The following is a 25622-nucleotide window of genomic DNA, read 5'->3' as shown; positions in this document are numbered from 1 at the left end:
GCGCCTCAGCCACGCCTCCGCCAACGGCCACGCACCAACAAGCTGTACATGTGCTACCCCATTCAGTCATCCAGAGCTCTGATATATCATTGCCATTCGAGGGCCGTCAACGTCGATCGAGCAGATTTTCGGCTTCGGTATGCTAGCTGCACTGGCGAAAGTGACGGTCAGGACGAAAGTCCACCGCTGCGATCGTGAAAGCAAGTCATTATAACCCATAGGCTGCTCTAGCACACAAGCGCATCAAGTAGTATACAACGATATCCACGAGCCACCAAAGGCCCTTTTGAAGATCAAGCAGCGCGCCGAGAGCAATCCTCCAGCGCGTCACACTAGCCTGAGCTGAGCATCTGCTCTGCCTCGAGCAGCATTTACTCCGACTCGGGCTTGTAGTCCGGGCGCAGCGAGCGCACGGTGCGGCCCGCGCGCCAGATCTCCTGGTTGTTGATCTCCTCAAGCTCGCGCGCGAGGTCCTGGCGGTAGGTCGGGCGGCTGTTGTACTCGAGCGACTTGCGCGTCTCAGTGCCGTCACGCACGCTCTGGTAGAGCTTCTCGAAGATGGGCAGGTTCGCCTTCTCGAAGACGGGGGCCCAGTCGAGCGCGCCGCGGCGGGCTGTGGTGGAGCAGGCGTTGTACATGTAGTCCATGCTGCGAGATGGTAAGTACGATGGAATCTAGGGAGAAGGAATACACGTACCCCTTGGCGCCGATCAGTGGGTAGAGGGACTGGGTAGCCTCCTCGACGGTCTCGTTGAACGCCTCAGATGGGGTGTGGCCGTTCTTGCGGAGAACCTCGTATTGTGCGCGGAAGAGACCCTCTGTAAACCTCATTAGCCAGCCGCGCGAGGAACTGGCATATAGGAAAACTCACGGATAGCACCCATGAGGACACCACGCTCGCCGTAGAGGTCGGAATAGACCTCCTTCTCGAAGGTCGTGTCGTACATGTAGCCGGAGCCAATGGCGACACCGAGGGCGAGCGCCTTCTCCTTGGCCTTGCCCGTGACGTCCTGGAAGACGGCGACGGACGAGTTGATGCCACGGCCCTCCTTGAAGAGGGTGCGGACGGTACGGCCGGAGCCCTTGGGCGCAACGAGGATAACGTCAACGTCGGGCGGGGGAACAACGTGGGTGTCGTCCTTGAAGACAACGGAGAAACCGTGCGAGAAGTAGAGGGTCTTGCCCTTGGTGATGAGGGGGGCAATCGTCGGCCACGTCTGCGACTGCGCAGCGTCGGAAAGCAGGTTCATGATGATCGTGCCGCGGCCGATGGCCTCCTCGATGGGGAACAGGGTCTCGCCGGGGACCTAAAAGCATGTCAGTATGGGGAAACTGGGGGAGAAAAAAACGCGAGACGTACCCAGCCGTCCTCCTGCGCCTGCTTCCAGCTCTCACCGTCCTTGCGGACACCGACAATGACGTTCAGGCCGTTGTCGCGGGCGTTCAAACCCTGACCGTGGCCCTGGGAGCCATAGCCGATGAGAGCAAGGGTGTCGTTCTTGAAGTACTCCTGGAGCTTCGGCAGAGGCCAGTCGGCACGCTCGTACACGACCTCCTTCGTGCCAGCAAAGTCGAGCGTCTTCACGCCACGGGAGCCCTAGGGGGAAAACGAGTCAGCAAAAAGGAAGGGACAATGAAGGGAGTGTGCCGACGCGTACCGGGACAGCGAGGGGCTTGACGGCCTTGCCAGTGACCGCGCGCGCCAGCGACGAGAACGCGGCGCGGCGCGACGACTGCGCAGCAGCACGAGTAGCGGTGCGAACGGCCTGGGAAGCGGTACGGGAGGCAAGGGAAGACATGGTAGGAGGAGGAGAGGAGTGACTCGCTGCGTTCGTTCCGCGCGCAAATAACTGGGGATTCCTGATCGCTCGGCCGACGGCCGGCGGGCGCCGATGATCACGTTCAAGGCACGTGCGTAATGTTCGTTTTCTAAATGAGTCGATCCTGTTGGCTGCAGCTGTCTGCGATCTCCAAGCCTCCAGGTTTTGCAGGTATTCTCTCTGCTTTTTGTACGTACCACTGGTAGTACGCATGAGCTATGCCTTCGACTGCCGATTTTCCGCGACTCCGAAAAACCCTTACTCTATTTCAGGAATTGCCTCGCCAATTGGTATGCGCCAGTACATAGTCTAACACGCTGGTGACGGAACGCAAAATCGCTACTTTACTGCTATGCAAGCGGCTGGTGGCACAAGTAGTAGGTATCGATCCTCACAGTGAAGACCATTGCTCCTCATCTCGAATACCAACGTGCTCACAAAGTCACCTTGGTCCCAATAGGAGGCCTTCGCAGACATCTGACATTATTTTAGCACCTCCAGAAGCCTCTCCGTGCTCTCGTGCAACAAAACCGTCACACTTGTTTTGGATACATCGAGAATGAACGAGTGCAGTTCGATGACGCCCCGATGGGGATAAACGCACGAAGCAATTACATCAGCAAGCTCGTTGAGAGGCTCTATGGGCCGGGTGGCGAGGAAGGAGGACAAGAGAGTGCTTGTCGATGCTCAGAAAGCGAACAAGTCTCACCCCCCTCTGCGGTGCGCGAACGACATGCCGTGCAGATACCGGTGTCTAGTCGCGCTCGACTGGCTCTCAAAGGTCTCCGTACACCCAGGAACTCCACACACGTGCGCTGTTTGAGCCCGTAGGACTCGTCAGCACAGATCGTGAGTAGCGGTACGTGAGTGTGGCTCACACATAGCTTCCCGGTGCGTGTTCATATGCGCCGCGAGCGTGCTTGGCCTGCGCAGAGAGGTGAGTCTCAGGTTCTTTCAAGTGGTCAAAATTCGAGGTAGTGAGGAGAGACCTGTCTCCGATGCGCATTTCGGGGGAGGTGAAAAGAGAACGAACCTCGTAAACTGCTTTTGGCAGATGGTGCATGGGTGTGACGGGTCGACTTGGGGTGGGTTCTGGGTAGACGAGGAAGCAGACGATGCAGGCGCGCTGGACGAAGCATCGAGGGAATGCGTGGCACCAGAATTGGTTTCCGGCTCTAACCCAGAGGAATCCTCCTGATATGCTTTCAGTTGAATGAAGATGGCTAAGAAAAGTAGAACACGCACCTCCGTAGGTCCATACCCCCATCCCCACTCTGACCCTGTGAGGGCATAGTGGTTCAAGAAAGCCTCATCCGATAGAAGGTATGCGATGCGTCCGTCGGATAGAGAAGGATTCGAGGCGGTCTTGGACGAGCTTGAGGCTTGCGCTGCGCTGGCTCGACTTGCCGGATGGACTTCAACTTCAGAACCGCACGTCGAATCCGCTTGGCAAGGGCTTCGTGATAGCTCCGAGTCCACTTCGAAGCGACCCTCTGGTGATATTTGACCCTCAGACGATGGAGAGGTCGAGGCCTGGCGCGGTGTAGTCACCGTCTCGCTAGCGGTTGCCGCTTGAGCGGGCGGCGTCGGCGCACTCGTTGTCGACCACTTTGTTGTCACCATTGCAAGAGACGTTGCTTTGCGAGAGTAGATGGTTTGGGCTTTGCCAACGTCGTTCCGAGTGCTGGCTGGGGGAGAAACGAAGCGGCTGCGACTGAACTTTGTATAAGCAGGGGTTTCGGTGGCTGTGCGGTTGAGCCGCCTGACACCCCAACACGGAAGTTAGCCACCTTGGAGCTTCTGCCTCACCTGGTGAGTTTTACGCTTCCAAAGTGAGCCGTTGTATGCTTGCTCGCGGGCCCAGTGAGAACTAGAAGGTCAGCGGGTGTTCATCCTTGAAGCTTGCAGTCCTGAGGGATACCACAGGAAAGCTCCAAGTAGTTGGAGATGAAGAGAAGGCACACTCGAAGGCCGCTCCGAATCGATCAAAGCTCGAAGTTGCGGTGTTAGGTCCTGGAAGCTACCTGGACGCTTGAGCATGCACGTTATTATCCAGATGATCGTTCGGCTGGAGCCCGCGTATAGAGCAATAGAAGGGGCGAGGCAGTCTGCGTGTATACATCATGTACGGGACGATGTTGGGTCAGAAACTAGGTGGTTCGATTCAACTGAACAATCCCGTCAGAGGCAGACTCATCGCTCCGGACGAGCTGGTGATGTCACGTGATATGCAGCACGCAGTCACAGATCAGTCACAGTTCGCTTCGGCCTTTTCGTCGAAGGCTAAGCCCGACCCATAAGGGGACTTGGGCCTCAGAGCTCCTATTCCATTGATTTCTTCATACCCCAGGATTATAACTCGCTGTACATAAGTAATGTTTCGGGAATGATGTGAAGGAGCGACTGTTCTCTCGGGGGGGGGGGACAGAGTCGGTAAGCTGAGACGTAAAGCGGAGGACGGAGGGCGAGGACGGAGAGAGAGAGGGGGGGGGTCCTCGCTGCCAATGTCATGAGGATGGCAGCAGTCTGTCAATGTTGTTTCGACTGATCATACGTCTTTCGTTGGCATACCTACTCTAAACTTCTATCCATCTCTGCCATGCGCTTTCCAGCTTCCAGTGCGGTACGCCCCGCTCTATGTCGATTTTCGCCCCCCCGCCCGTGGTGCATCCCTCGAAGTTGACCCTCGTAAGTTGCGCGAGAACGTCAGGAACCCTGGGATCCGGATGGACCCCCTGTATTTTGAGTGTGAATGACTGAAGAGCGGACGCGCCATTGTAGGCACTTGCGCGCGACTGTAACACTTGTTCGAATCCGCTGACGGACGCGGCAGAGCGGACGCTGCGCATGATGACGCGCAAGTCAACGAGGGCGGGGATCAGTGGTACTTCACCCGCACATACGGTAAGGGCTTTGGTCATCCGCGTATGCACCCGGGCGTCGTCTTCATCAGACACCTCGTAGTTTGCACAGATCTCCACCTGCAGCCGACGCAGAGCGGGGCATTCCATCAGGAGCGCTTCGAGCGCCTCAGGGTCGACTGGACTGAGACGCAGCGACAACGCGGTAAGCGAATTGCAGTTCGCGCGAATATAGTTCGCAATATCCTGTATACGTTGGGGACGCTTTGCGTGGTGGCCAACGATATCGCGGATGTGGCATTCAGATAGCAACGGCGCTCGTATGCGGCGGAGAAGATGGAATTCGAGGGACGCCTTCTGAAGATGAGGTCGGTGGAGGATATCCTTTGTGTCCGGCGTATGAGAATCCAAGCTATACCATGTGAGGCTCAGGGCGCGTACACGCGTCGCGCGCTCTGCCGCCTCTATGGGGAACGACAAGCGAAGATATAGGCGCTGTAGCTGCTCCCAGGGTAGCGAGAACGAGGGGCCGGACTCTCCGTCAAAATTGATCAGCATCGGGCAGTCGCTGAATAGACCACGGAATGGCGCCCACTCCACGTCGTCACATCCCGTCAGCATATTAAAGCGCACTGTCTGGAGGATAGGGAGGCGACCGGAGATAGGGAGCAGAGATCGACAGAGAAATATATCGACGCATGCTTGGAGAGAGGCCCATCGCATGCTCTGCTTGACAAGCAAGCGAAGGGGTAGGACTTCCTGCTCTTCCCAAACGATGCCGCGACGCAGTGCGATGCAGACATGGAGGGGTAGGTTCATTGATCGAGAAAGGAAGGTTTCGAGAAGAGTGGCCGCACCGAGGAGGAGGGCCGGAGAGTATATATTGAAATGAACGTCGGTCCATAGCGACGGCGAGGCAATTGCGAGGCGGCGCCAGTCTGCGCAGACGGCCGTGACAGTGGGCGGCCCGGCGCGCACGGTGAGGGCGTTTAGATCACGGTCATCGTAGTGGTTGCGGACGCGACACGCGTCAAATATCTCTATCAGTGTCTCCGGAGGGATGGCAGAGATGGGGCTGCTGGCGCGCCGCGAGGCGCTATCGTCCACCATCTGGATAGGAATGAGATCGTTGATTGAGAGTACTCTCAAGGAATTTACCTCGGAGGAGTCTGCTCTGGCTGTGCTGAAACAAGCTGAAAAAGATGGCGACCTGGCTATGGGGTCGACGTGAAAGTCAGGATCAAGCTGGACCACTGATGATGAGGGCCGCCGCGCACGTGAACGCTTGCGGTAGGTTGGGTTACCCAATGGGTTTGGCCGATGGACGTGCTGCTCGTGCACAGATAGACATTCGATCTCATATATGAAACTGCCTGAAGAGAACGCCGCAGACCACGGAGATATCACAGTAAGGTAGAGAAACTATCGGTGCGCATACAATGAACGGCAAATCCAAAAACAGTTCATCCATCCCTCCCAGTTCGCCATGAAGAGACTTATCAAGGAACTCGATATGTTATCGCCCTTCCTGCCGTATGGCTTCGATCTGGATGACGCCGTCATCTCCTTCTGCATCGTACCCAATCTTGAATGCTAACGACCGCAGCGCTGCTGGCTGAAAGTCAGAGCGCAGTCGGGTCTCTAAAGATAACCCATCGCGCGCTCTGTTCGAAAGCCAGGCGGAGCGGCAGGATCTCCCGCTCCTCCCATGGTTTCCGCCGACGGGTCCGGATGGTGATGTAGACCTGGAGCGGTAGGTCTCCCGATCGAGTCAAGAGCATCTCTAGGAGAGATGTGGCACTCCGCAGGTAGCTCGGAAGAGATTGAGATGCACGTCGGTTCATAGTGACGATGTGGCGAGTGCGAGACGACGCCAGTCAGCGCATACGGCCACGACGCCCAGTGGCCCGGCGCGCACGATGGAGGCGTCCAGATCCTAGTCAACGTAGGCGCCCTGGACGCGACACACATCATATCTCTATCAAGGTGTCTGGAGGGAGAATAGAGATGGGACAGCTGAATGAGGGGGGGCGGTCTCGTCCGGCATCTACTAGTAGTACAAGAGCTGGGTGGAACTGAACATAATGAGGCACTCACTTCGAAGCAGAACGACTCTGCCTGGTACGACTTAGGTTAGCCAAAGGGTAACTTCGAAACGGCAGAGTCGCAAAGCTGTCGTGCAGGTTGGAAGCAACCCGCGAATCGATGATATGAAAGCGATGATGAGCACGTGCGCTTATGGGGGCTGTGGGACTGGTTCGAGGATATGGCTGACCACCACACTCCGTACGAGTGCTCTCGAAAACGCATAAGCGCTGTCAATGTGTATCCGATGCGCGACGGATTCCGATTAGATATGACCACCATTATTAGCAAAATCTTGCCTGCTGTTCTATCCTAACACGTCGATAGGGGTATGCGAACCGCTTCCTGAGAGAGAATTCCATTTCAGTGCGCGCGCACGATGCATATCATGAAGTCGACCCGCTCCGAAGGCGTTTGAGTGCAGGCTGTATATCTGCAGAGCTAGAAGGGAGCTCGCCGCCAAGGTACTGTGTCAAGACCTCATCTGAGCAACAGTTTACTCCCAAAGTAGACGCACGTACCTCCCCCGCATCGTTACAAGCCCACGAGATATCCTCGTCGACGGTGTCTTCCTCCGTTCTCGTTCCCAAATCCTCACTCGGAGGCGCATTCAAGCGCTCAAAGCGTATCCACCCTTTTCGTAAGGCGTCGAGGAGGGCGGCGTTCTGTGTTGCCTTCAGTATCGAGGGGTTATGCAGGGGTATATCGGCGGGCCAGCCAACCAGGCGGACGCCATACGCATGAAGCCGCTCTTGGTTCGTCCACTTCATCTCGGCGGTCCGTACGCCGCTAACGGATCTAGGTTATGAGGTTAAATTAGCAGGAATCGATGATAGGGGGATTGTATCACCTCAGCGAACGCCTCATGGCGTCGTAAAGCTCTGCCTTGATATTCTGTGCAGTGGGTCGCGAGGTCGATGGTATGGAGGTGCTCCGAGTGACCCGAGGAATTGGAGCTGAGGTAGGCTGTTCCGCGATGGACGTTGTTCTTACGCAGAATTGCCGAAAGGCCTTAGCGCCACCTTCGCCTCCGTGTCGAAATTCGCGCCAAAATTGACGTCCGGCTAGAGTCCTTCAGGAAAAAAGTGAGTAGATAAGAGGTGCAAGAACGAGGAGAATGGAAATGGCCTCACCCACCGAGAAAGCCAGCGTCGGCGTCCTCGACAGAGTTATGTGGCGCCACAGCAAGGACAAAGGATTCTACAGATGCAACCGCGCGAAGACTTTCAAGTTGTTCGGAGATGCTATTCAGAGTAAGATGCGCTACAGATAGTTGAGGTTGAGTCCTGTTCTTGCTGCTTTATAGAGTTACTGACCTGGAGAATCTGGCGATGCAAGCTCACTGGTTGAAGTATTGAACAGCTGCTTGCAGTGCCACGCAGCGACCGACCTCCGTACCTGAGGAAAGACAAAGGCGTGTCACTGATAGATACGATGACCAGCGTCCTGAATGTTCACCTGCTCGACAGGTCGCATTTCCCGTGCGGCGAAGGAGTTGATGGCGTCTAAAAGGGTGTGGCTGCAGAACATATCGAGCCTTTCGAGGAAAAAATCATCGTTCGTGTCAGACGTAGTCGTAGATGGCAGCTCAATCATCGAGAGAACGTCAAGGTGTCTGGGTAGGTGTATTCGTTTGTGGCGGTCGTGAAGGTCAAAGGCAACCCGTACACGTGGGCGACCGGAACCAATTATGGTTGTTGTCGATCACGGTCCTCAAACTTCTTTGTTTTCCTGATTCCATTGTTCTCGGAACGGTCCATATTCCCCCTCTCCCCTCGCGATATGGGCCGCACGCAACTCAAGACAAAACTCAGGCGGAAGGTGTTCGTCGAGGACACGCAACAGCCAGCCACCCCCGCTCCCACCGTCGAGGCGCTCCTCGAGAAGGCGCAGGAGTTGATCGTGCAGTGCGACTACGAGCTCGCGCGCAAGTTCATTCAGAGAGCGCTCGAGCAACGACCAAACAATGCGGTGGCGAAAGAAATGCTCGGTGTCTCGCACCTTGAGCTCGGTGAACTGGAGCAGGCGAAGCAGGTGCGCGCAGACATCTTCCCCGCAATCACTCGTACTGATCGGTGCGCCCGTGCCAGATATTCACCTCCCTGATATCAGAAGGCGGTCCCTCTCCCCCTCCCCCGTCCGCGCATCTGTATCTCGCGCAGCTCAGCGAGGGGGATCCGCACGCAGCCCTACGGCACTATCAGGCTGCCGTAGACATCCTTTCGACGCAGCTGAAGGGCAAGGAGCGCGCGACGGATGATAATCCTGATGAGGGCGAGGTTCGCAAGAACATCGTCGGCGCGCTCATCGCGCAAGTGGAGGTCTGGATGGACCCGGAGTATGATTTATGGTGTGTGTGGTGTACAAGCCGTACTTGACGATGCTGACCGACGCCCAGTTTCGACCCCGCCGCGGAGAAGACATGCGAGGACCTACTAGCCACGGCTCTGCAAGTGGACCCAGGCAACTCAGAAGCCCTATCCTCCCTGGCATCTGTACGAATGTCGCAACAACGACCGGACGACGCACGAAAATGCCTCGAGGAAGCTTGGAATAGATGGAAGGACTTGGAGCTGGACGACCCCAAACTCCCTCCTCTAGAGAGCAGAATATCAATCGTCAAGCTCTTCCTTGAGCTCGGCATGTTCAACGAAGCTCTCCTCGTACTGAGCGGCATCATGGCCGAGGACGACCAAGACGTTGAGGCCTGGTACCTCGAGGGCTGGTGCTTCTTCATGATGGCCGAGCGCGCGCGCGAGAACGGCGGGGCGCTGGACGACTCGGAGCTGACCTGGGAGAACCTCGCGCGCGATGCGCGGGATTGCTTGGAGGCGTGTCGAACAGTATGTTGTGCTCTCTATCTATATTCCCATCTTGTCTTTACGCCCATGCTCTCTTTATGCTCGTCCTCCTTTTAATTGAGGTTGGTGTTACGAAGTTGGCGTTTGCTGACTTTCCCTCAGATCCACACAAACCTTGGCCATCCGGACAAGCCTCTGCTCGAGCACGCACAGGAATTGATACAGCAGCTCGATGCTGCAGGTATCAAGCCGTCACCACTGGAGGAGGACGGTGACGTCAATGACGAGGGAGAGTGGGAGGACGAGGACAGCGGCGACGAGGATGTGCAGATGCAGTGAGACGTGTTGTCTCTGCGCATGTTCATATCCGTGTCCTTGATGATGTACTTGTCGATGTAGCGTAGCGTTCACCTGTTTCCGACGTTGAGAGTCCGATGCATTATGGAAGGAATAGGCATATTCGTCTATGATACATGGACCGTGGTCCATCGTGTCTAATCATGATGTCTAAAGCTACAAGGAGCTGATCTACACCGCCGCCCAGAGACGCTTGTCCTGCTGGAATCGGACTGTGAAGCGTTCATCAGTGAACCGGTGAACAAGTAGCAAGTCGCTCACCATACAAAGTCAGGAGAGAGCCAATGAACATGGTCGCCCCTGAAAACACCGCGAGATACGCCCAATTGTCGCCCGTATGAGAAAAGATCAAACCCGCGAGTGGTGGACCGGCCAATTGACCGGGACCGTTCGCCAGAACCTGCGTGTCCAGGTGAGCCACAACGAAGAATGCACATATTGATCACACCCACCATTAATCCAGTTATAGTCGCCAAATTCTCCATCCCGAATACTTTTGCGCACACGGGAGGAACCAAAGTCATAAAGACGCCGCCCGTCAGACCGTATGCGGCGCCGAACGTGATTACCGACGCGTAGGACGCCGTGAAGGGCCAGAAGACCATCTGCAGGATACCGCCGAGGAAGAAGGAGAGGAAGAAGACGTTGATAGAGCCGAACGTATCCGCGAGCTGGCCGGCGCCGATCTGCGGTGAATGGGGTGGAGGCGGTCAGCATACGCACGGGGGGTCTCTGTGGTGCAAATTACCCGACCGACAGCCGCTGTGGAAGGTCAGTCTGAGCTGTGCTCGGTCACAAGGGAGAGACGGCCTGAGACGCGTACCGCACAAGTTGATCACGACGAGCGGGACGACAGGGATGAGGGCGTTGCCACCGGAGGGAATCCCACCGACGGTTTTGGTGTACGTTGTGATGTAGTAGAAGGGGCACTTGTAAAGGTGGATCGTCCTGTCAGTAAGCAAGCAAGGCGGCAGAACGGAGGGGGTATGTACGAGAAAGCCAAACTGGGCGACCATGATGCCCAGGAAGATGCTCCAGAAGCGGCCGTCGACCTTGCGCGGGAGCCACCGCTTCTTCGCGGTGCGCTGCCAGGGCGGTGGGCGGACCTTCAGCAGCATGCACGCGATGGCGGTAAAGAAGGCGTTGACGCAGGCGTAGATGAGCAACGCATGCCTGTATCCCAGCTTCGCAATCCTGAAGAGAAGAAGAGTGAGCACAGTTCGCTCGTGCGGCGGAGGAGACACAACGTACAGTGGCCGCATAATCAAACTTCCAATTGCGCCGCCTATGCCCGCGCCACTGACGGCGACCCCGGTGGCGAGCGCCCGCCTGCGAAGGAACCACTGTGATGGCAGGGCCATATACATCGGCATCGAGATACCCTGCGAAATACCCTGGAATACGCCCTGACATAGGAATATCTGATACAACTTGGTGGAGAAGGAAGCACCGAGGACGGATACGAAGGTAAGAACACAACCCAGGACAATCATTCGCTGGAGCGACAGTGAGTTCATCGGGAGGGAACCGAAGTAGCCGAGCATACAATGTACCCACTGTCGGTTCGTCGGTAAATAGGTGGCATAGCGAGTCAAGAGAAAGCACGTACTATCGATCGCCCAAAGCTCCAGCGAGGTATGCTGTAGATAGCGAGCACTAGGAAAAACCGTCAATCGAGGTAACGCAAGGGGATGTGGACCACATACGAAGCTCAGCACCCCACCAATGAGACTGATCGTGCTGACGCTGACATCTGGGAACACTTCCGTGTGGTAGGCGTCCTGGAAGACACCGAACACCAGACCCGAACCCCTGCCATCCTTCGCATTCAGTCACAATACGGCGTCGCCGCGCGCAGCTCACATGAAGGCACAAGAGAGGATGAAGCAACCAAAGACGACACTCCAGGCTCGCAAACCGCCGTCCGGATATGTCCACTCCTCTGCGCTGGCCTCAAGCTTTTTCTCCGTCACGGTGCCACTCTCCTTCGTGGTCGACGGCCCGGCGAATGCGTGAGGACCGAGGGCGGCCTCCGCAGGCTGGTCCACTACCGCGGGCATTGTCCGTGAAGCGTTGGCCATGATCGCCAGCGTCGAGTCAAGGGAGGACCAGGGACGAGAAAAACGCGGAATACCGAAAAGATACCACGGCGTCGCCACGGCCCACGGCGGTTATATGATGCCCTCGAGGTTGCACGGGTCCCCTCAAGGTCCCCTAAACGTGATTCAGGCAGCCTATGAACGGGCAGAACGTCTGCGAGAATGCTTCACATTGACAAAAGAGTTCGGGCATGCGAGCCGGTAGGGTCCCTTTTGATTGCTCTGTTGCGTAAGTTGGTCAAGGGTTGGCGCCTCGAAGCGCAGAAGCGGCAGGAACGTAAGAAACCGTGTCTTGTTCGCCCGCAGAATGGCGCAGTAGGGCAGATAGTAAAGTCGTGGACGAGGGGAATGGCATAAGAATGGTGTAAAGAGTCCTGTAGGAGGACATAAGTCAGAAAAGATACGCGAAGAAGGGCGATAAACATCGGCGCATGGCAAGGGCGCTTTGGCCCCGTGGACGGCGAGTTGAAAAAGTTGCTGATATCGGGGTCTATTCGTGCTCGCGCCCGGTCCGGTGTCCGTAACCTATCTTCCGCAATGATATTCGAGTTCGAACCAGGCGCTAGCAACGGGCATACTGAGCGATGTACGGGCGATGTACGGAGCGCGCTGGGCTCGGAAGATGGTCTATGAGTAGATTCAACAATCCTTATACTTTACATCATATTCATATACGCGTCGCCTCCGCTATGTGGATGCGAATGATGAGCCCCAAGCTGATGCGCTTGCTGCATCTGCGCCCCGCCTGATCGGCCCGACTGGCGAAAGGTGTCGATATATGAGCTCCAGTCGTCGATCCTGCGAAGAGCGTGAGTCGCACGAAGACGCCATGAAGGCGGCACTCACAATAGCGCAGGCGCATTCGGCCAATGGTCCGCGCGTTGATGGGCCTGCGCTTGCGCCCACTCCGACTGAGGCGGCTCCCACGCAGCGCCATACCTAGGTAATACGCGATGGGGTATGTGCGTGGGCGATAGATCTACGTTGGGATGCGGCGGCACCAGAGGCCAACCTCCGAAGGTCGTTGGCTGGTTGCAAGCATAATCCGTAGGAGAGCTGGCAGATGAGGTGGTGGACGAGACGGAGTCGTAGGAATGCCGGAGGGGATCGCTGTACGGTGCGTACTCAGAGGGGACGGGCAGGCGCGGATCAGGCGGTTGCCGCCACTCTTCCTGAGGTGACGGATACTGCTCAATTGACAGAAGCTCCTTCAGCGCATCCCTGGGGACAATTAAGACGAGGCACGAGGGTAATACAGGCGGAAACTCACTTGAAGCGGTTTGCCAATGGCCATCTAAATAGGTTCGTAAGCACAAGCTGAGGAAGGAGGTTTACGCTTACATTGATTCATGCCGTTCAAAGAAGTTCACGCAAAACAAAGCCTCTTCATAGAATCTGTCGTGCTTATCGCCCGAAACGCCGCCTCTGCGGCATTGCCAGACATTCAACGTCAGGATTATTCCCGCGGCGAACGTCATGAGCTAGAGGATGCAAAATGAGTATGCGGGGCAAACTTGAGCGAAGAAGTGAAGACGCACAATGAGCAGCGGTGCGTGTCCTCCGCTACGATTTCTGTGCACTTCCACCATACGCGCAATAGAATGCGCGGCCTCCGTGCACGCAACGAGGGAGGCGTGCGACACCTCAACGCGCGACGGGATGAATGGCCGGTGCAGCACGATCCGGACGTACTGAAGATATGCGTGGAGCGCGGTGGTGTACTTGAAGAGGACCGGGTCCGCTTGGGACGGGTTCCATTGTACTGTTGATATTATAGTCAATAAAAAGAGCGCGACGTCGGCGCTGAGATGCGTACTATGCGGAGGGGCTTGGGCCATGCACTCGTCGAGTGCGGCGTCTGTGGAGGCGATTAGTTGGAGTACAGCCTTGACGGTAAAACCCCGTACCGAGAATGGACATAATCTTGGGGTCATAACTCGTCGGTAAACCAGCGGATCTCCTTGTCGGCTTCAGCGCGTACTGTGGGGGATGATGAGGTCGACAAGAGCTTGAGATAATGGCAGGAAGACCTACAATGGTACGGAGCATGACATCTTGTATCCTGATAATTTTGATGTAGATGTTGAAGCCCGCGAGGACGGACTTCACGTTCTCTGGCTGTTTCCAGGTGTAGCCATCGAGTTCGGAGCCCCAATGCTCGTCGTCGACAGGGGTAGGCATGGGGAGATCATATCTGAGGCTGTGTCAGTGGGAGCGCAGTCAGAAGACTGAGAAACACATACTGATTGCTCGCCAACGCCGTCTGACGTCCAAGGCAACCTCCCAACAATCTGCGTTAATCTTAGTATGAGCTCCACCGACTTCAAATTCGCTCGCGTACACTTCGAGCACTATGAGCGACCTTGGGAAAACGTCAGGCGACTCGATCCGGAGGAAGCGTTGCCACGTACCACACGGTTCGCTTCCAGACCTCCAGCGCAGGGGTGTGGACGCCATCGTAAAAGGCACGACGATGCGCCCCTACGTCTTCGGCGTATCTTCGTGATGGAATGAGAACATGGAAGGGGCGGCAAGATCGCTACTCACCGAAGTCCCCGGCCAGCCTCAATCCACCCAGCCTGAGGGGCCGTACTCCACGCCAAAAATTGGCCCGCGACCAGTTGGAATTGTATGTCGAACAGAGTTGGTCGCGCAAGCGTAATCTTCCGACCGTCTGCTACCTGCCGGAAGAAGGCCCAGCCCGCGCTTGCCGGAGAGTTGGAGTTATCGGCAAGCACGCGCGGGTCGTCGGCCATGAAGCGGCTGCCCACTGCGCACATCGCGAGGAGCGTTGCGCCAAAGGCCTGATTCGAGAGATGGAGACCGTCTTGGAAGACCGCCTTGACGAAGCTCATGCGGTGGAAGGCGGGAAAGTAAATGTTCATGTTGTCGAAGTACGCGTCGACGAGGCGCACGAGCAGGTCAGGGTCGGGGAAGAAGTACTGCGAGTGGTAGACGTGGGGCGTGACGGACTCCCACTAAGGCGGGACTGGTCAAAGGCACGTCTTAAAGCGAAGGAAAAAACGCACCGGCTGAATGATAGAAAAATGCGGACGGGAGACCTCAGCCTCCGGCCCACGCATGGGCTCGCCGTTGTAGTCGGCCTTGATATCCTTGATGATATGGAACAGTCGCGTCTCGTGCGCCTTGTTCTGATATCGAGACTCGAACGGGTCAAGGGACAGCTTGCTGGTGCTCTGGCGAAGCGCGGGCTCGGGTCCGTCGTCCTCGTCATCAGCCACGGTCGTGTCATCGTCGTCCTCAATAATGGACTTGAGAACGAGGCTGATGGAGTCAACGTAAGACAGGCCCTGCCCACCACCAGATGGTGACGGCTCTGGAGAAGGAGGGTCGCTCGCACTCGCGCGCGTCGGGTCCGCCGGCGGAGTACCAAATTCGGCAACGAGATCAACGTCGGGGCACCGCTATCGAACGCAATCAGGAGACCGTACAGCACTCGCGGAGTCAGCGGGGTCGCACCTCCTGCAGCAGGCTCTCCACCTGCCTCAAGCGGCGCTCGAGGGCGTCTGTATACCTGCGACCGAGGTATGTACATCAGCACGGATTCGGGTCGGGAGCGGGGTTGACCCACCTCTTTGGAGGCCCGTCTGCGATAATTATTCGCCGCGCGGGTTGCTGGAAAATGCGCGTCAGCGATGAGATATCCTCACGTTGCGTCACGGACCTTGTACTGGTGGGTCCCGTATGTGCAGGTGAGGTCGTAGTCGGCACAGTTGGTGCACGGGATTTTCTTTCCGTCCAAGCCATCGCCTGTAGTGCGCCCGTATGTTAAGCAAACAAGCTCGCGTCGATCAGGAGCATAGATGAAGAGACGTACATCGGACTGTAAACGGAGAGGCTCGCTGTAAGCGAGGCGCTTTTCGGAGTCGAGGAGTTCGAACATGCACGTACTCTTCTTCCGACGACACAAATCACACGCCCGCAGCGTTTGGTGGCGCTTTTTGCGGCGAGCAGGCGCGGAAGATCCCTCGGAGGGCTGCTCAGGAGGAAAGCTGTCGCGCACGCTCATCGTGGAGTGAATGGGAGGAGGTCATCCCCACTCGTTCACTGTCGATCCTTTAACAAAGGGCTGTGATGCTCGTCAGATTGGAAATGGCCGGACGAATGGAATCTGATCGTCCAGGTCGCGGAAATGCCGACACATCGACCGGCGCGTGGTTGCCCTCAGTGTCCCAGGGGGGTCCTTCCCTGGTGTTTCCCAGGGTCGCATGTTCAGTCGTGATCACCGTTTGTGATCAACGGGGAGGGAGATGCAACGGCGGGGCCCCCCGCCCTCCCCGGTCGTCTGAGGCGCGCGACGTGCCGCACTGCGACGGCGTGCCCGTGCCGTCGGGGGAGATAACGCATAGCCCCGCCATTTGTAGGCCTCCCGCGTGCCCCGCCCGCCCAGCCTCCCCCGCCCCTCACGTTCGAAAAGTCCTGCCACAAAGGGGAATAAACCCTGATAGCTTCCGCTTCCGCGTGCGCGCCACGCGAAAATCCCTCTCACTGAGCTGTGGCTGCTCCTCGGCGTCGACTGGGTCCTGCGGCGCACACACACGCTTCGAAACTGGTCCCCCAACTCGAGGCTCGGGGATCGCGAAGGCGTGCGTCACTGTGGCTCTACCCGAGCTCGACGCTGACTTGCTACGCGCCAGCGGCCCGCCCAGGCGCGGGCACATGGCTTCCTGATCAAGAATCAGCGGACCCTTCTGTGTGAGACCCCACCAAAGCTCCCGTGAGACATGCGGCCCGCTTTCCAAGTCCGCTCTGTTGATGACATGGAGGGGGCTGTCCAAGGCTTATGGTCTTCTTCCAGAAGGCTGCGCAGAGCGTCCATCCACGTACTAGAGCGTACAGTACAAAATAGCTGGAACCCCAGCGAAAGTCAACGTAAACATCCTGCATATTTGCCTATCTCGACGTCGTGGGTGAGGTGTCCGCCATTCACAGAACGGAACCGTTTCGGGCAAGTTTCGGGAATCGCTATCTGGCCAGTCTCAGGCCGTTGCCAGTGTGATGTGATAGACGTCCGGCGATGATTGGCAAGAAGACGCTTTCAATTTAGATGGTATGCAAAAGGATCCGCGTGGCGGAACGTGGCGCGGCACACCTGTGCATGGAGCGCACATGGAAGATAGCAGCGTACCCCTTGCGAGCAAACAATCGGCACCGCTTTGAGTGCAAAGTTGGACGAAGAAGCAGCACCTTCTCAGCTCCCCGCCTCCTGAGAGACAACGAGAAGCCATTCGATGATCACGTCAAAACCAACGCTTGCAGCCCCTCGATACGGTCCTCGAGGCTCGTGTCCCCCTTTCCTGGACGGAAGACGTACGGAGGGGGATAACAGCTCCATTCCTCTGTGCGTGGCACTGAGACGACATCGCAGAAGCGTTGACCATCCTCATGCCAGCACGACGAATTACGGTCAAGCGGGACCGTCTCACGGCTGCGCGTATGCTTCTCCCCATCGAACGGATCTCGATGTGCAGGTCTCCCCCACGCCACCAGCAACCAATCCCCCCAAGAAAGCCGATTTTCCCATGCTCTTCATATTCCAGAGATGCGCGCTAAATCGCCGCGCCACCGTTGCTACACATAAGCAGTACAGACAAAGCGAGCGAACACGTCCAAGGCAGCAGACCGACGGCAAGCCGGGAAGCTTGTCAAGCACCGACGGCCTCCAACGAGACTGCGGGCGTGGACGTAGCCGGTACCGGGGCCGCGGAGGCGGGTGCGGGTGCGGGCTTGACCTCAGCGACCGGCTTCTTCTTGTCAGTGACATCTTTGCCCGCCTTCTTCCTCTTCTTGAGAAGTGCTACAAGTGATCATCAGCGTATCGCCCAGGCGTAAATACGTCTGCACGCACCTGCCGCGACCGCACTGCGCACGCCGTCCGTCAGCTCCCGCGTCTGCTCGAGGTACTCGGTGTCGTCGAACCGCTTCTTCTTCGGGGCAGGGGCGGCGTCGGCGTCGGTGGCGGCGCGCTTTGAGCCGGAGGCGGAGCCTGACGCCTCGCCCCCCGACGGCTCGAGGCCGAGCTTACGCTCGAGCGCCTGCAGCTTCGCCTTTTGCGCCTCCGCCTTGGCCGCGGCGCGCTCGGGCTCGGACTCGAGGTACTCTGCTAGCCTGCGGTGGCGTGAGTAAGCTGCGGTGGACGATGTCCGCCGGGAGACGCACCTCTTTGCCTCTTTGATCGTGCTGAGCCGCCGGCCGTTGAGGTCCCTGCAAGAGTCGTTGTTGCTCGTCTTCTGGCTGCTCATGCGGCCACCGGCGGCGCGCAGCTGCGAGCCGAAGCCCCCCTTCCCACCGAGAAGCCTGGCCGATAAGCGGAGCGTAACAAGCGATCCAAGGTCTGATACGGGTGCATCACCGTCGGGGAGCACCCCGCGCGCGGTCGAAAGTACGACATCTTCAGATGACGGAAGCGAGGGATAGCGCTCCTGCAGCAGCGGATAGATGTCGGAGACTTCAGCGTTAGGGGGTACAGCCAAGGTCAGGGTGTTGAAAGGTGGGAACGCAGATATCAGGAGGTTTGTCATTGTGGCAATGGATGTGCTCGTGCACCAGGCAGGTCCGGAGGATGATGGTTGAAGGCAACGTGTGACTGGTAAGCGCCACCGCTGTCTTGCCGCTGTCGGCTAATTCCGAAGGTTGCACGTGCTGTTTGCTCTCATGCGCTGTCTTTGGGCCTCATCTTTGTCCTAGATCAAACGGACGGTGCGATTGGGCAGTGAATCAATGGCTCTAACCCCCTTCCAAGGATATGCTAATGCTGGAGAGTACAAGCCCGCGCAACTTGGGAAAGGTGAACATATCACGTGCGAGATCGGCTTTGACCGAATAACGCCGAGGAAGTCCGAGGCATCGAAATTTCTGACTTGTCATTCGCGGGCGCTTGTTTGCATCCATTCCTCCTCATCCCGACTTGTCATCGTCCAAGCTATGCGCCTACCGTTCTGGGCACTCCAGAATGGCGCGCGACGGTCGCTGGCGACGGCCGCGAGTACCTCTCGTGCCCCGCAAACCGTGATCGAGAAGGTCGTCCAGCGGTATGCTGTGGGACTTCCCCCAGGCAAGGCCGTGAAGGCAGGGGACTATGTCATGATACAGCCTGAACATGTTATGACCCATGATAACACTGGTCCTGTCATCTCCAAGTGCGTAGTCTCTTACCCTAACACGATCGTCCATTAAACACAATGCGTGCAGGTTCAAGGCTATCGGCGCGACCAAGATTCACAACCCGAGGCAGCCCGTCTTCACCATCGATCACGACGTACAGAACAAGTCGCCAAAGAATCTCGCGAAGTATGCCTCCATGGAACAGTTTGCGCGGCAACACAATATCGACTTCTACCCCGCAGGCCGCGGGATCGGGCACCAGGTCCTCGTTGAGGAAGGATATGCATTCCCCTACACCCTCACTGTCGCTAGCGATAGCCACAGCAACATGTACGGAGGCGTGGGCGCGGTGGGAACTCCCATTGTCCGCACGGACGCTGCCGCCCTCTGGGCGACTGGAAAGACTTGGTGGCAGATCCCCCGCATGGTCAAGGTCGAATTCATGGGCAGGCTCGCGCCTGGGGTCACGGGCAAGGATGTCATCGTTGCCCTCTGTGGCTGCTTCAACAATGATGAGGTGCTCAACGCGGCTATCGAGTTCACGGGCGAGGGCGTGCGGTCACTATCATTGGACGAACGCCTGACTATCGCGAACATGACCACCGAATGGGGCGCCCTCGTAGGCTATTTCCCGGTCGACGAGGTCACCTTGGAATGGTATGAGAAGGCGCTGAAGAAGCTCGAGGGCAGGACGTTCGCCGCACCTGGCATCAACCTCCCCCCGCCGCCCGAGCACCCCAGGATCAACCGCCGCCGACTCGACGCCCTCAAGGCCTCGCTGATGACCTCGGATCCCGACGCCGAGTACGCATCGCACCTCGTCTTTGACCTCGCCACCCTCGTCCCCCACGCATCCGGCCCCAACAGCGTCAAGATCTCGACCCCGCTTCCCGAGTTGGAGGAGCAGCGCATCGCGATCAACAAGGCCTACCTCGTGAGCTGCACGAACTCACGCTTGTCTGACATCGCCGCCGCTGCCGAGGTCGTGCGCGGCCACAAAGTCGCGCCGGGCGTCGAGTTCTACATCGCCGCTGCGAGCTCCGCTGTTCAAGCGGAGGCGGAGGCTACGGGCGATTGGCAGACGCTCCAACGTGCGGGTGCGAAGACACTTCCCGCTGGCTGCGGACCCTGTATTGGGCTTGGTACCGGTCTCCTGGAGGAAGGCGAAGTGGGCATCAGCGCGACGAACCGAAACTACAAGGGTCGCATGGGCCACCCGAAAGCGCTTGCATATCTTGCTAGCCCCGCCGTCGTCGCTGCGAGTGCTATCAATGGCTATATCTCCAGCCCAGCCACCCTCGACCGCTCCGCGCTGCCGCCCGTCGGCGCGCCCACTTTCTCCATCGTCGACGTGCCGCGCAAGGAAGGTGCGGGGAGCTCCGCCTCCACGGAGGAGACCCTCGTCCCCGGCTTCCCTACCGCGTTCCGCGGTCCCCTGCTCTTCGCGCCGCAGGACAACCTGAACACGGACGGTATCTACCCCGGCAAGTACACCTACCAGGACGACATCACGCTCGAGCGCCAGGCGCAGGTCGTGATGGAGAACTACGACCCCGCCTTCGCGCCCCTCGTCGCCGAGCTCGTCGCCGCCGAGCGCGCCGCGCCTGCGGAGGAGAGCGTGAAGCCGGGCGTCATCCTCCTGGCCGGGTACAACTTCGGCACCGGCTCCTCGCGCGAGCAGGCGGCGACGGCGCTGAAGGCGGCCGGCGTGCCCGTCGTCGTCGCGGGCTCCTTTGGCGACATCTTCAAGCGGAACGCGATCAACAACGGGCTCGTCTGCATCGAGTGCCCCGAGCTCGTCGCCGACATGACGAAGGCGTATGCGAAGGATGGGCAGCGCGGTGCAGGTGGACTGGAGGGCGAGCTGACGGTCGACAACGGGTACAAGGTCAACCTCAACATGAAGGAGGGCAAGCTCACCGTCTTCACGGATGAGGCGCCGGAGGAGGGGAAGGAGTATGCCATCCGCACGGTGGGCCCGAGCGTGCAGGAGCTGTGGGTATGTGGAGGATTGGAGGGCTATATCCTCAAGGAGATCCAACAGTCATGATACTCACCGCAAAAGTACTGACGAGTACGATATCATTCACGGTAATTTGTAGCACTAGTCATATAGGAAATTTTTGCTTCGCTGTCTCAACTTGAGGATGTTGATCTGTGCGTGAGGTCAAGGGTGTATCGCAAGCGGTACGCCAGATACAAGATGTTCGACAAAGACATCAGAGTGATAAGTAACAAGTTGTTGAAGGCCGCCCAGGGGTCAGATATAGTCACAAGAGACCTGAGTACGATGGTGGATAAAAAGTATCATGGGGGGTAGACATCAACAGAACAAGTAGATAGCAGGTCCACAGCGCATACTGCGCGAGTCGTAGTACATAAAGGGAATATATACCTGGCGTGTTCGTAATCGAGCTTCGTTTATGTTAGTGAAGACATATGGCACGTCCTAGGCGTGCGTAAAAGGTTCCAGACTTCCCCGAATAGCTAAACACCAGGATCCATAGCTATTCTTCGTGATAAGTGGATACGACTATCCAAATGATGCCAGAGTAATGCAAGCCTGGATGTCCTCGTGTTATCCACCTCTCCTGTGGCTATATGGTCGACCATCGCTTCCTCCAGGGTGGGAAACTCGTCAATGGTCGCTTCAGCATAGGCAGGTAGGTGCTGGGAGTTATACAGCTGCTCCTTCCTGGCCAATACAGGTTCGTCCGCGAGTATGGGTACTATGAATTCCCATGGGACAGCGAGAGGTCCATAATGCAACTCCCCATTCGTAGATATGACGGCTCGCAGTGCCCCGTCCTCGCACGCCTCGCATATACGCACCATGCCATGTAGCTCCAGCTCGGGGCCCGACAGGTACACATAATCGAAGTCGGGGTCGTAACGGAATACGCTGCCGTCCCGCGTCTCCTCCTGGATCGCTCGACCGATCGCACAGGACATGATGCGCCGTTTATCGCGATGTCTGTCCTTTTCCAGGGCGAGCATAATGTCGCGCCATACGGGCGCCCCGCGCGACATCCTACACAACGCCCTCAGGCCGTTCCGTCCATGGAGGCCAGAGTACTCGCAGATGCGGAGCAGCACTTCGAAGTCGAGAAGGAGCTCCGTCTGCGCCTTCATGGTCGGTGTCAGCGGTCGACGAAGGGACAGCCGCTCTATCGCCATCATGTAGCTGGCAAGCGCGTCAACGAGCTCGTTTGCTAGGTGTGAGTAGATGCCGACAGGCACGCATAGAAGGTGCTCGACACCCGCATGTCGACAGAAGATCTCGTAGAGGGAGGGACAGTCGAAGTATGAGAGAGCCCTGCCGACGCTTGGACGCGCCCAGGGCGAGACGTGGCTGACGTTGGTGAGGATGGTCTCCGCTGCGGCGAAGGCAGCGGCAGCAGACAGACCGTCATTGAGCATGGGAGGCGCATAACCGATGCGGTCGCTCGACTTTGGCACGAAGCGGCGCGCGAGGAAAGCCGCCATTTGATCCAGGCCCACGGTGGCCCAGATACCCTGAGACTCCGTCCGGGGCTCGTGAGTGCGTATGAACTCAATGAGCATCGGGAAGAGTCGCATAAGGCGGACGTCAACCGATGGGGAAACCGCGAGGGGTTCGAGCTCGCTGACTTGGTAGCTAATGAGGCGCTCCATGACCTTCAGAAGTTCTTCGCGAGCGGGAAGCCAGGCGCAGTAGTGATTGAGGGGGATGGCGGTCCTACCAAAGAGGGTGTCGGGTCGGGGCAGGCGCGGTTCTTCCTGGTTTTCCTGACTCAACATGATCCACATGCAGGTCATAACAGCGTAGGTCTGACATGGAAGGATATCTGGGTCCAGGGTCAACAATGGAGGCTGTATCAGGCGGAGAGCGTTATACAACGAACGCCAAACAAGAGGGTGCAAGTCGGTCGTATAGGTCGGAAAGGTGGTCATGTCCGCGGCATAAGCGGTGTGCTCCGTGCGGAGAGGAGACCACACTCCGGTCCCCATGCGATGCAGCAGCATGACGCGCAAAAGGGCATCCAGCTGTGGCGACATGATCTCGTGTCGATATGCGTATACTTCGTCCCAAAGCTTAGCGAGCGATATCTCAGGGTAATTGGGGAAGTGCAGGATTGCGCGCCCCAAACGCTCTATGAGATCTGCGCTGTCGACGACGAATTGCCGGTTGGTCCAGTTATCGAATTCAGACTCGCATTCTCGTTGGAGCGCATGAAATACGTCGACAGATAATCCCTCCATCGCGGCTGGCTCGGTGAACCGGAACTCAATGGGCAGTCCGGCCACCGCTTGCACAGCTATACTGGCGGCAGATGTGTTCAGGGACGAGAAGCAGAGCCAGACGATGACCTCGGCGGTCAAGAAGTCACGATGCTCGCTCACGTCGACCATTTCGCGAGACTTGAGGGACATCCTCTCTTTCGCATGCATCGGCTCTCGAACGTTCTCGTTCCATATTTCGGCGAACATCAATTTTGTCATTCTTCTAGGTGACCGGCAGAGAGCATGACGCAGGCGAACAGCGTGGTAGAGGAAGTCCATAAAAAACCGAGAGAGACGGGCAAGAAGCACGGCGATATAGATCATGTAGTCGGAAATGGACGTCTTGTACGCACAATGGGGCACCCAGATAGGTAGAATGATCGTAACGGCATAGGCCAGAAAGATCAGGGCCGTGAAGCTGATGATCGTGTGCGCTATGGAGGCGTTCATCGGCGCGACGTAGACCGCGAGACCAGCGAGGAAGAGAAGCAGCGCAATGTTGAGCAGGATGGGCAGAAAGTCAATAATGAACGGGACATTCCAGCGCGTGAAGCTCCAAAGGCGGTATTGACGAACGTACGCGCGGTCGCGCAGACTCCCTCCAGTGGCAGATGCGTAGTGCTGCATGAAGCGTAAGCGGGAATGGGCGTGGAAGGCATGTGAATAGATCGGACCTGCAGCCATTGCTTGGCGAGCACAGTTATAAAGGCGGTCGCCAACGCAAAGACAAGACTTGTCAGCCAGAGTCCGTTCACCCACACGTCGGATGTGTTTTGTGTCTCCGAATTCATGCTGTATTGTGAGCGAGGAACTTCGGTGATCGGCAAGCCGGAAGACATCGCACGTTGCATGCGAGTGAGTTCGAACAAGAGGGAGGCGGAGATTTGCGCGTAGTCAGGGTTCAATGCTTGCGAGCTTTCCGAAACGAAGGTGGTGACCACGCCAGAGAAGAGACCAGCCTATTGAGGAGTCATCAACGCGAGACACTAAGAGGGAAGGATGCGCACGCACGAAAACGAGTAAGACATCCAGAGTGCCATTCAGGCCCTCCACCATCTCCGCGTCGACCATCTGGGCCTCATCGTTGTATACTCTCCAGACGCGAGCTGAGTCCCCGACCTCCTCGCCATACGGGTCAGGAGCGTACTTTCGCTCGTAGTCCACGTCGCTCGCGGAGGATCGCTTGTAAAGGTGGCCCCTTCGCCCTTCGAATTGAGGTCCTGAATTCGCCTTTCCACTCTGTCTCTCGTATTGCCGCAGTCTCTCCGAATCACTTGGCGCTGTAGACGGAGGAGGGTTTGTTTGAAAGGCGCCGAACGCGTATCCTTGTCTTGACGGCTGCCTCTCCGATCGTCTACGCCGCCGCCCTCGTGGTGTATCTGCCGAGGCTCGTCGTGTGGGCCCGTGTCTAGGCATAGTTCTTTGAGGTGTGTCTCTGCTTCCTTGTCGAGCGAAGCGAACACCGTCGCGGTCGCGCTCTGAAGTTGTGCCCGCATTGTCCGACTCCACTTGGTCTTCGTCTGAAGTATTGGAGACGGGGGTCATAGCCTCGGGGGAGGTCGTCGAGGGAATTTCGTCGGGAAGGGGCATCGTGAGCGATGGTAGTAACGAGCGAGATGCACGTAACGACAGTGCTTCGACCATTCCTCTTTGATCCGTCAACATGTAAGCGAGCGCCAATGCGTCTCGCACCGTCTACACCTGTCCGTTGTCAGATGTTATGTATGGACTGGGACATTGAGATGGGCGTACGAGTCAAGCAGGATATTCTGAAGCCATTCTATGACCAGCCAGGCAGGCAGCCTTACGCTTCAAGCGTGTCATGCGCGTTAGGCTACGTCATGGTGTCCTTTGAGGCCAACAGTGAAGTCTGTTCAGTCAGGCAAATGGACGGCTTTGGGGCAGGGTGCAGCACACGAGGAAAGGAGACTGTCAGACTGGACTGTATCATGCTTATGAACAATGACTTCCCAATGCGGAAGGTCAAGCGAAGCTAGCTCGCGAGCCCTAGGACGCGTCTAGGGAAGGCTCAGGGATGTAGAGGGATATGTCCCTATGGACCAAGTCTCAATGATATGAAGAGTGGGAGAGAACCCAGCACTCAGCGAGGGCTGGGGTTTGTCGGAGTCGGCCGCCCGCGGAGCGGGCTGCATGTGGCGGCATCACGTGGGTAACGTGACGCACACCCACAGCCGCCCACATGCGCGCGGA

The 25622-nt window shown here is 57.6% G+C and overlaps 11 protein-coding genes across 11 annotated transcripts; 3 read left to right on the top strand and 8 right to left on the bottom strand.

Annotated features, from left to right (window-relative positions):
• Nucleotides 1-76: 76 nt before the first annotated feature.
• On the bottom strand, nt 77-1818 carry SCHCODRAFT_01189573 (ketol-acid reductoisomerase). Its single transcript, XM_003032247.2, has 5 exons — nt 1659-1818; nt 1361-1597; nt 872-1307; nt 698-818; nt 77-648 (listed from the first exon to the last, which is right to left on the bottom strand). Exons 1-5 carry the CDS (start codon nt 1797-1799, stop codon nt 372-374), a joined length of 1212 nt encoding a protein of 403 aa, XP_003032293.1. The 5' UTR covers nt 1800-1818; the 3' UTR covers nt 77-371.
• An 876-nt stretch (nt 1819-2694) lies between these two features.
• Nucleotides 2695-3443, bottom strand: SCHCODRAFT_02667721 (uncharacterized protein; the record flags this gene model as incomplete). Its single annotated transcript, XM_003032248.2, has 3 exons — nt 2695-2809; nt 2854-3014; nt 3066-3443. 3 exons carry the CDS (start codon nt 3441-3443, stop codon nt 2695-2697), a joined length of 654 nt encoding a protein of 217 aa, XP_003032294.1.
• Nucleotides 3444-4120: 677 nt separating this feature from the next.
• Nucleotides 4121-7536, bottom strand: SCHCODRAFT_02578219 (uncharacterized protein; the record flags this gene model as incomplete). The annotated part of the gene is made up of 4 exons (XM_003032249.2): nt 4121-5791; nt 6334-6426; nt 6779-6799; nt 7288-7536. The coding sequence occupies 4 exons, from the start codon at nt 7534-7536 to the stop codon at nt 4397-4399; spliced, it is 1758 nt and encodes a 585-aa protein (XP_003032295.1). The 3' UTR covers nt 4121-4396.
• A 228-nt stretch (nt 7537-7764) lies between these two features.
• Nucleotides 7765-8434, bottom strand: SCHCODRAFT_02286395 (uncharacterized protein). Its single transcript, XM_050342283.1, has 3 exons — nt 8225-8434; nt 8083-8164; nt 7765-8029 (listed from the first exon to the last, which is right to left on the bottom strand). Exons 1-3 carry the CDS (start codon nt 8360-8362, stop codon nt 7896-7898), a joined length of 354 nt encoding a protein of 117 aa, XP_050199987.1. The 5' UTR covers nt 8363-8434; the 3' UTR covers nt 7765-7895.
• Nucleotides 8435-8497: 63 nt separating this feature from the next.
• Nucleotides 8498-10235, top strand: SCHCODRAFT_02688628 (TPR-like protein). The gene is made up of 4 exons (XM_003031808.2): nt 8498-8800; nt 8857-9116; nt 9165-9609; nt 9730-10235. The coding sequence occupies exons 1-4, from the start codon at nt 8549-8551 to the stop codon at nt 9904-9906; spliced, it is 1134 nt and encodes a 377-aa protein (XP_003031854.1). The 5' UTR covers nt 8498-8548; the 3' UTR covers nt 9907-10235.
• SCHCODRAFT_01093619 (MFS general substrate transporter) lies at nt 10096-12005 on the bottom strand (the record flags this gene model as incomplete). The annotated part of the gene is made up of 10 exons (XM_003032250.2): nt 10096-10136; nt 10186-10324; nt 10377-10610; nt 10673-10686; nt 10748-11118; nt 11176-11420; nt 11471-11480; nt 11534-11580; nt 11631-11736; nt 11788-12005. 10 exons carry the CDS (start codon nt 12003-12005, stop codon nt 10096-10098), a joined length of 1425 nt encoding a protein of 474 aa, XP_003032296.1.
• A 639-nt stretch (nt 12006-12644) lies between these two features.
• SCHCODRAFT_01189569 (uncharacterized protein) lies at nt 12645-16065 on the bottom strand. The gene is made up of 18 exons (XM_050341200.1): nt 15936-16065; nt 15904-15909; nt 15709-15794; nt 15616-15659; nt 15504-15558; nt 15053-15448; nt 14571-15001; nt 14435-14521; nt 14365-14385; nt 14267-14314; nt 14058-14217; nt 13931-14003; nt 13840-13881; nt 13562-13785; nt 13365-13504; nt 13294-13317; nt 12870-13244; nt 12645-12821 (listed from the first exon to the last, which is right to left on the bottom strand). Exons 1-18 carry the CDS (start codon nt 16051-16053, stop codon nt 12680-12682), a joined length of 2472 nt encoding a protein of 823 aa, XP_050199986.1. The 5' UTR covers nt 16054-16065; the 3' UTR covers nt 12645-12679.
• SCHCODRAFT_02286340 (uncharacterized protein) lies at nt 15878-16797 on the top strand. Its single transcript, XM_050342282.1, has one exon. The coding sequence runs from the start codon at nt 16119-16121 to the stop codon at nt 16713-16715; it is 597 nt and encodes a 198-aa protein (XP_050199985.1). The 5' UTR covers nt 15878-16118; the 3' UTR covers nt 16716-16797.
• A 459-nt stretch (nt 16798-17256) lies between these two features.
• SCHCODRAFT_02625590 (uncharacterized protein) lies at nt 17257-18625 on the bottom strand. Its single transcript, XM_003032252.2, has 3 exons — nt 18204-18625; nt 17893-18152; nt 17257-17841 (listed from the first exon to the last, which is right to left on the bottom strand). Exons 1-3 carry the CDS (start codon nt 18563-18565, stop codon nt 17690-17692), a joined length of 774 nt encoding a protein of 257 aa, XP_003032298.2. The 5' UTR covers nt 18566-18625; the 3' UTR covers nt 17257-17689.
• Nucleotides 18626-18920: 295 nt separating this feature from the next.
• SCHCODRAFT_02541718 (homoaconitase) lies at nt 18921-21312 on the top strand. The gene is made up of 2 exons (XM_003031809.2): nt 18921-19183; nt 19236-21312. Exons 1-2 carry the CDS (start codon nt 18969-18971, stop codon nt 21196-21198), a joined length of 2178 nt encoding a protein of 725 aa, XP_003031855.1. The 5' UTR covers nt 18921-18968; the 3' UTR covers nt 21199-21312.
• A 4-nt stretch (nt 21313-21316) lies between these two features.
• SCHCODRAFT_02625582 (uncharacterized protein) lies at nt 21317-25182 on the bottom strand. Its single transcript, XM_050345308.1, has 4 exons — nt 25164-25182; nt 24423-25112; nt 24086-24370; nt 21317-24032 (listed from the first exon to the last, which is right to left on the bottom strand). Exons 2-4 carry the CDS (start codon nt 25074-25076, stop codon nt 21636-21638), a joined length of 3336 nt encoding a protein of 1111 aa, XP_050199984.1. The 5' UTR covers nt 25077-25112; nt 25164-25182; the 3' UTR covers nt 21317-21635.
• Between the last annotated feature and the right edge of the window lie 440 nt (nt 25183-25622).

This window comes from Schizophyllum commune (genome assembly GCF_000143185.2).
Source record: "Schizophyllum commune H4-8 unplaced genomic scaffold SCHCOscaffold_6, whole genome shotgun sequence".
NCBI lineage: Eukaryota > Fungi > Basidiomycota > Agaricomycetes > Agaricales > Schizophyllaceae > Schizophyllum > Schizophyllum commune.
The sequence above is the reverse complement of the archived record's forward strand: the minus strand, read 5'-3'. Positions and strand labels throughout refer to the sequence as shown.

Coding starts and splice junctions, on each gene's coding strand:
- SCHCODRAFT_02286340 (XM_050342282.1), top strand. CDS start 16,119: ATGCTCGTCAGATTGGAAATGGCCGGACGAATGGAATCTGATCGTCCA.
- SCHCODRAFT_02541718 (XM_003031809.2), top strand. CDS start 18,969: ATGCGCCTACCGTTCTGGGCACTCCAGAATGGCGCGCGACGGTCGCTG. Junction 19,184..19,235: donor ACTGGTCCTGTCATCTCCAA/GTGCGTAGTCTC, acceptor CAATGCGTGCAG/GTTCAAGGCTATCGGCGCGA.
- SCHCODRAFT_02625590 (XM_003032252.2), bottom strand. CDS start 18,565: ATGACAAACCTCCTGATATCTGCGTTCCCACCTTTCAACACCCTGACC. Junction 18,153..18,203: donor ACGATCAAAGAGGCAAAGAG/GTGCGTCTCCCG, acceptor ACGCCACCGCAG/GCTAGCAGAGTACCTCGAGT. Junction 17,842..17,892: donor GCGCAGTGCGGTCGCGGCAG/GTGCGTGCAGAC, acceptor GATCACTTGTAG/CACTTCTCAAGAAGAGGAAG.
- SCHCODRAFT_02625582 (XM_050345308.1), bottom strand. CDS start 25,076: ATGTTGACGGATCAAAGAGGAATGGTCGAAGCACTGTCGTTACGTGCA. Junction 24,371..24,422: donor TGGATGTCTTACTCGTTTTC/GTGCGTGCGCAT, acceptor ACTCCTCAATAG/GCTGGTCTCTTCTCTGGCGT. Junction 24,033..24,085: donor TCGCCAAGCAATGGCTGCAG/GTCCGATCTATT, acceptor CGCTTCATGCAG/CACTACGCATCTGCCACTGG.
- SCHCODRAFT_02286395 (XM_050342283.1), bottom strand. CDS start 8,362: ATGATTGAGCTGCCATCTACGACTACGTCTGACACGAACGATGATTTT. Junction 8,165..8,224: donor AAATGCGACCTGTCGAGCAG/GTGAACATTCAG, acceptor GTCTTTCCTCAG/GTACGGAGGTCGGTCGCTGC. Junction 8,030..8,082: donor TGCATCGCCAGATTCTCCAG/GTCAGTAACTCT, acceptor AACTATCTGTAG/CGCATCTTACTCTGAATAGC.
- SCHCODRAFT_02688628 (XM_003031808.2), top strand. CDS start 8,549: ATGGGCCGCACGCAACTCAAGACAAAACTCAGGCGGAAGGTGTTCGTC. Junction 9,117..9,164: donor GACCCGGAGTATGATTTATG/GTGTGTGTGGTG, acceptor ACCGACGCCCAG/TTTCGACCCCGCCGCGGAGA. Junction 9,610..9,729: donor GCTTGGAGGCGTGTCGAACA/GTATGTTGTGCT, acceptor ACTTTCCCTCAG/ATCCACACAAACCTTGGCCA.
- SCHCODRAFT_01189569 (XM_050341200.1), bottom strand. CDS start 16,053: ATGAGCGTGCGCGACAGCTTTCCTCCTGAGCAGCCCTCCGAGGGATCT. Junction 14,218..14,266: donor ACGGCGTTGGCGAGCAATCA/GTATGTGTTTCT, acceptor ACACAGCCTCAG/ATATGATCTCCCCATGCCTA. Junction 14,004..14,057: donor ATGTCATGCTCCGTACCATT/GTAGGTCTTCCT, acceptor CATCCCCCACAG/TACGCGCTGAAGCCGACAAG.
- SCHCODRAFT_01189573 (XM_003032247.2), bottom strand. CDS start 1,799: ATGTCTTCCCTTGCCTCCCGTACCGCTTCCCAGGCCGTTCGCACCGCT. Junction 819..871: donor TGTCCTCATGGGTGCTATCC/GTGAGTTTTCCT, acceptor TGAGGTTTACAG/AGGGTCTCTTCCGCGCACAA. Junction 649..697: donor CCACTGATCGGCGCCAAGGG/GTACGTGTATTC, acceptor ACCATCTCGCAG/CATGGACTACATGTACAACG.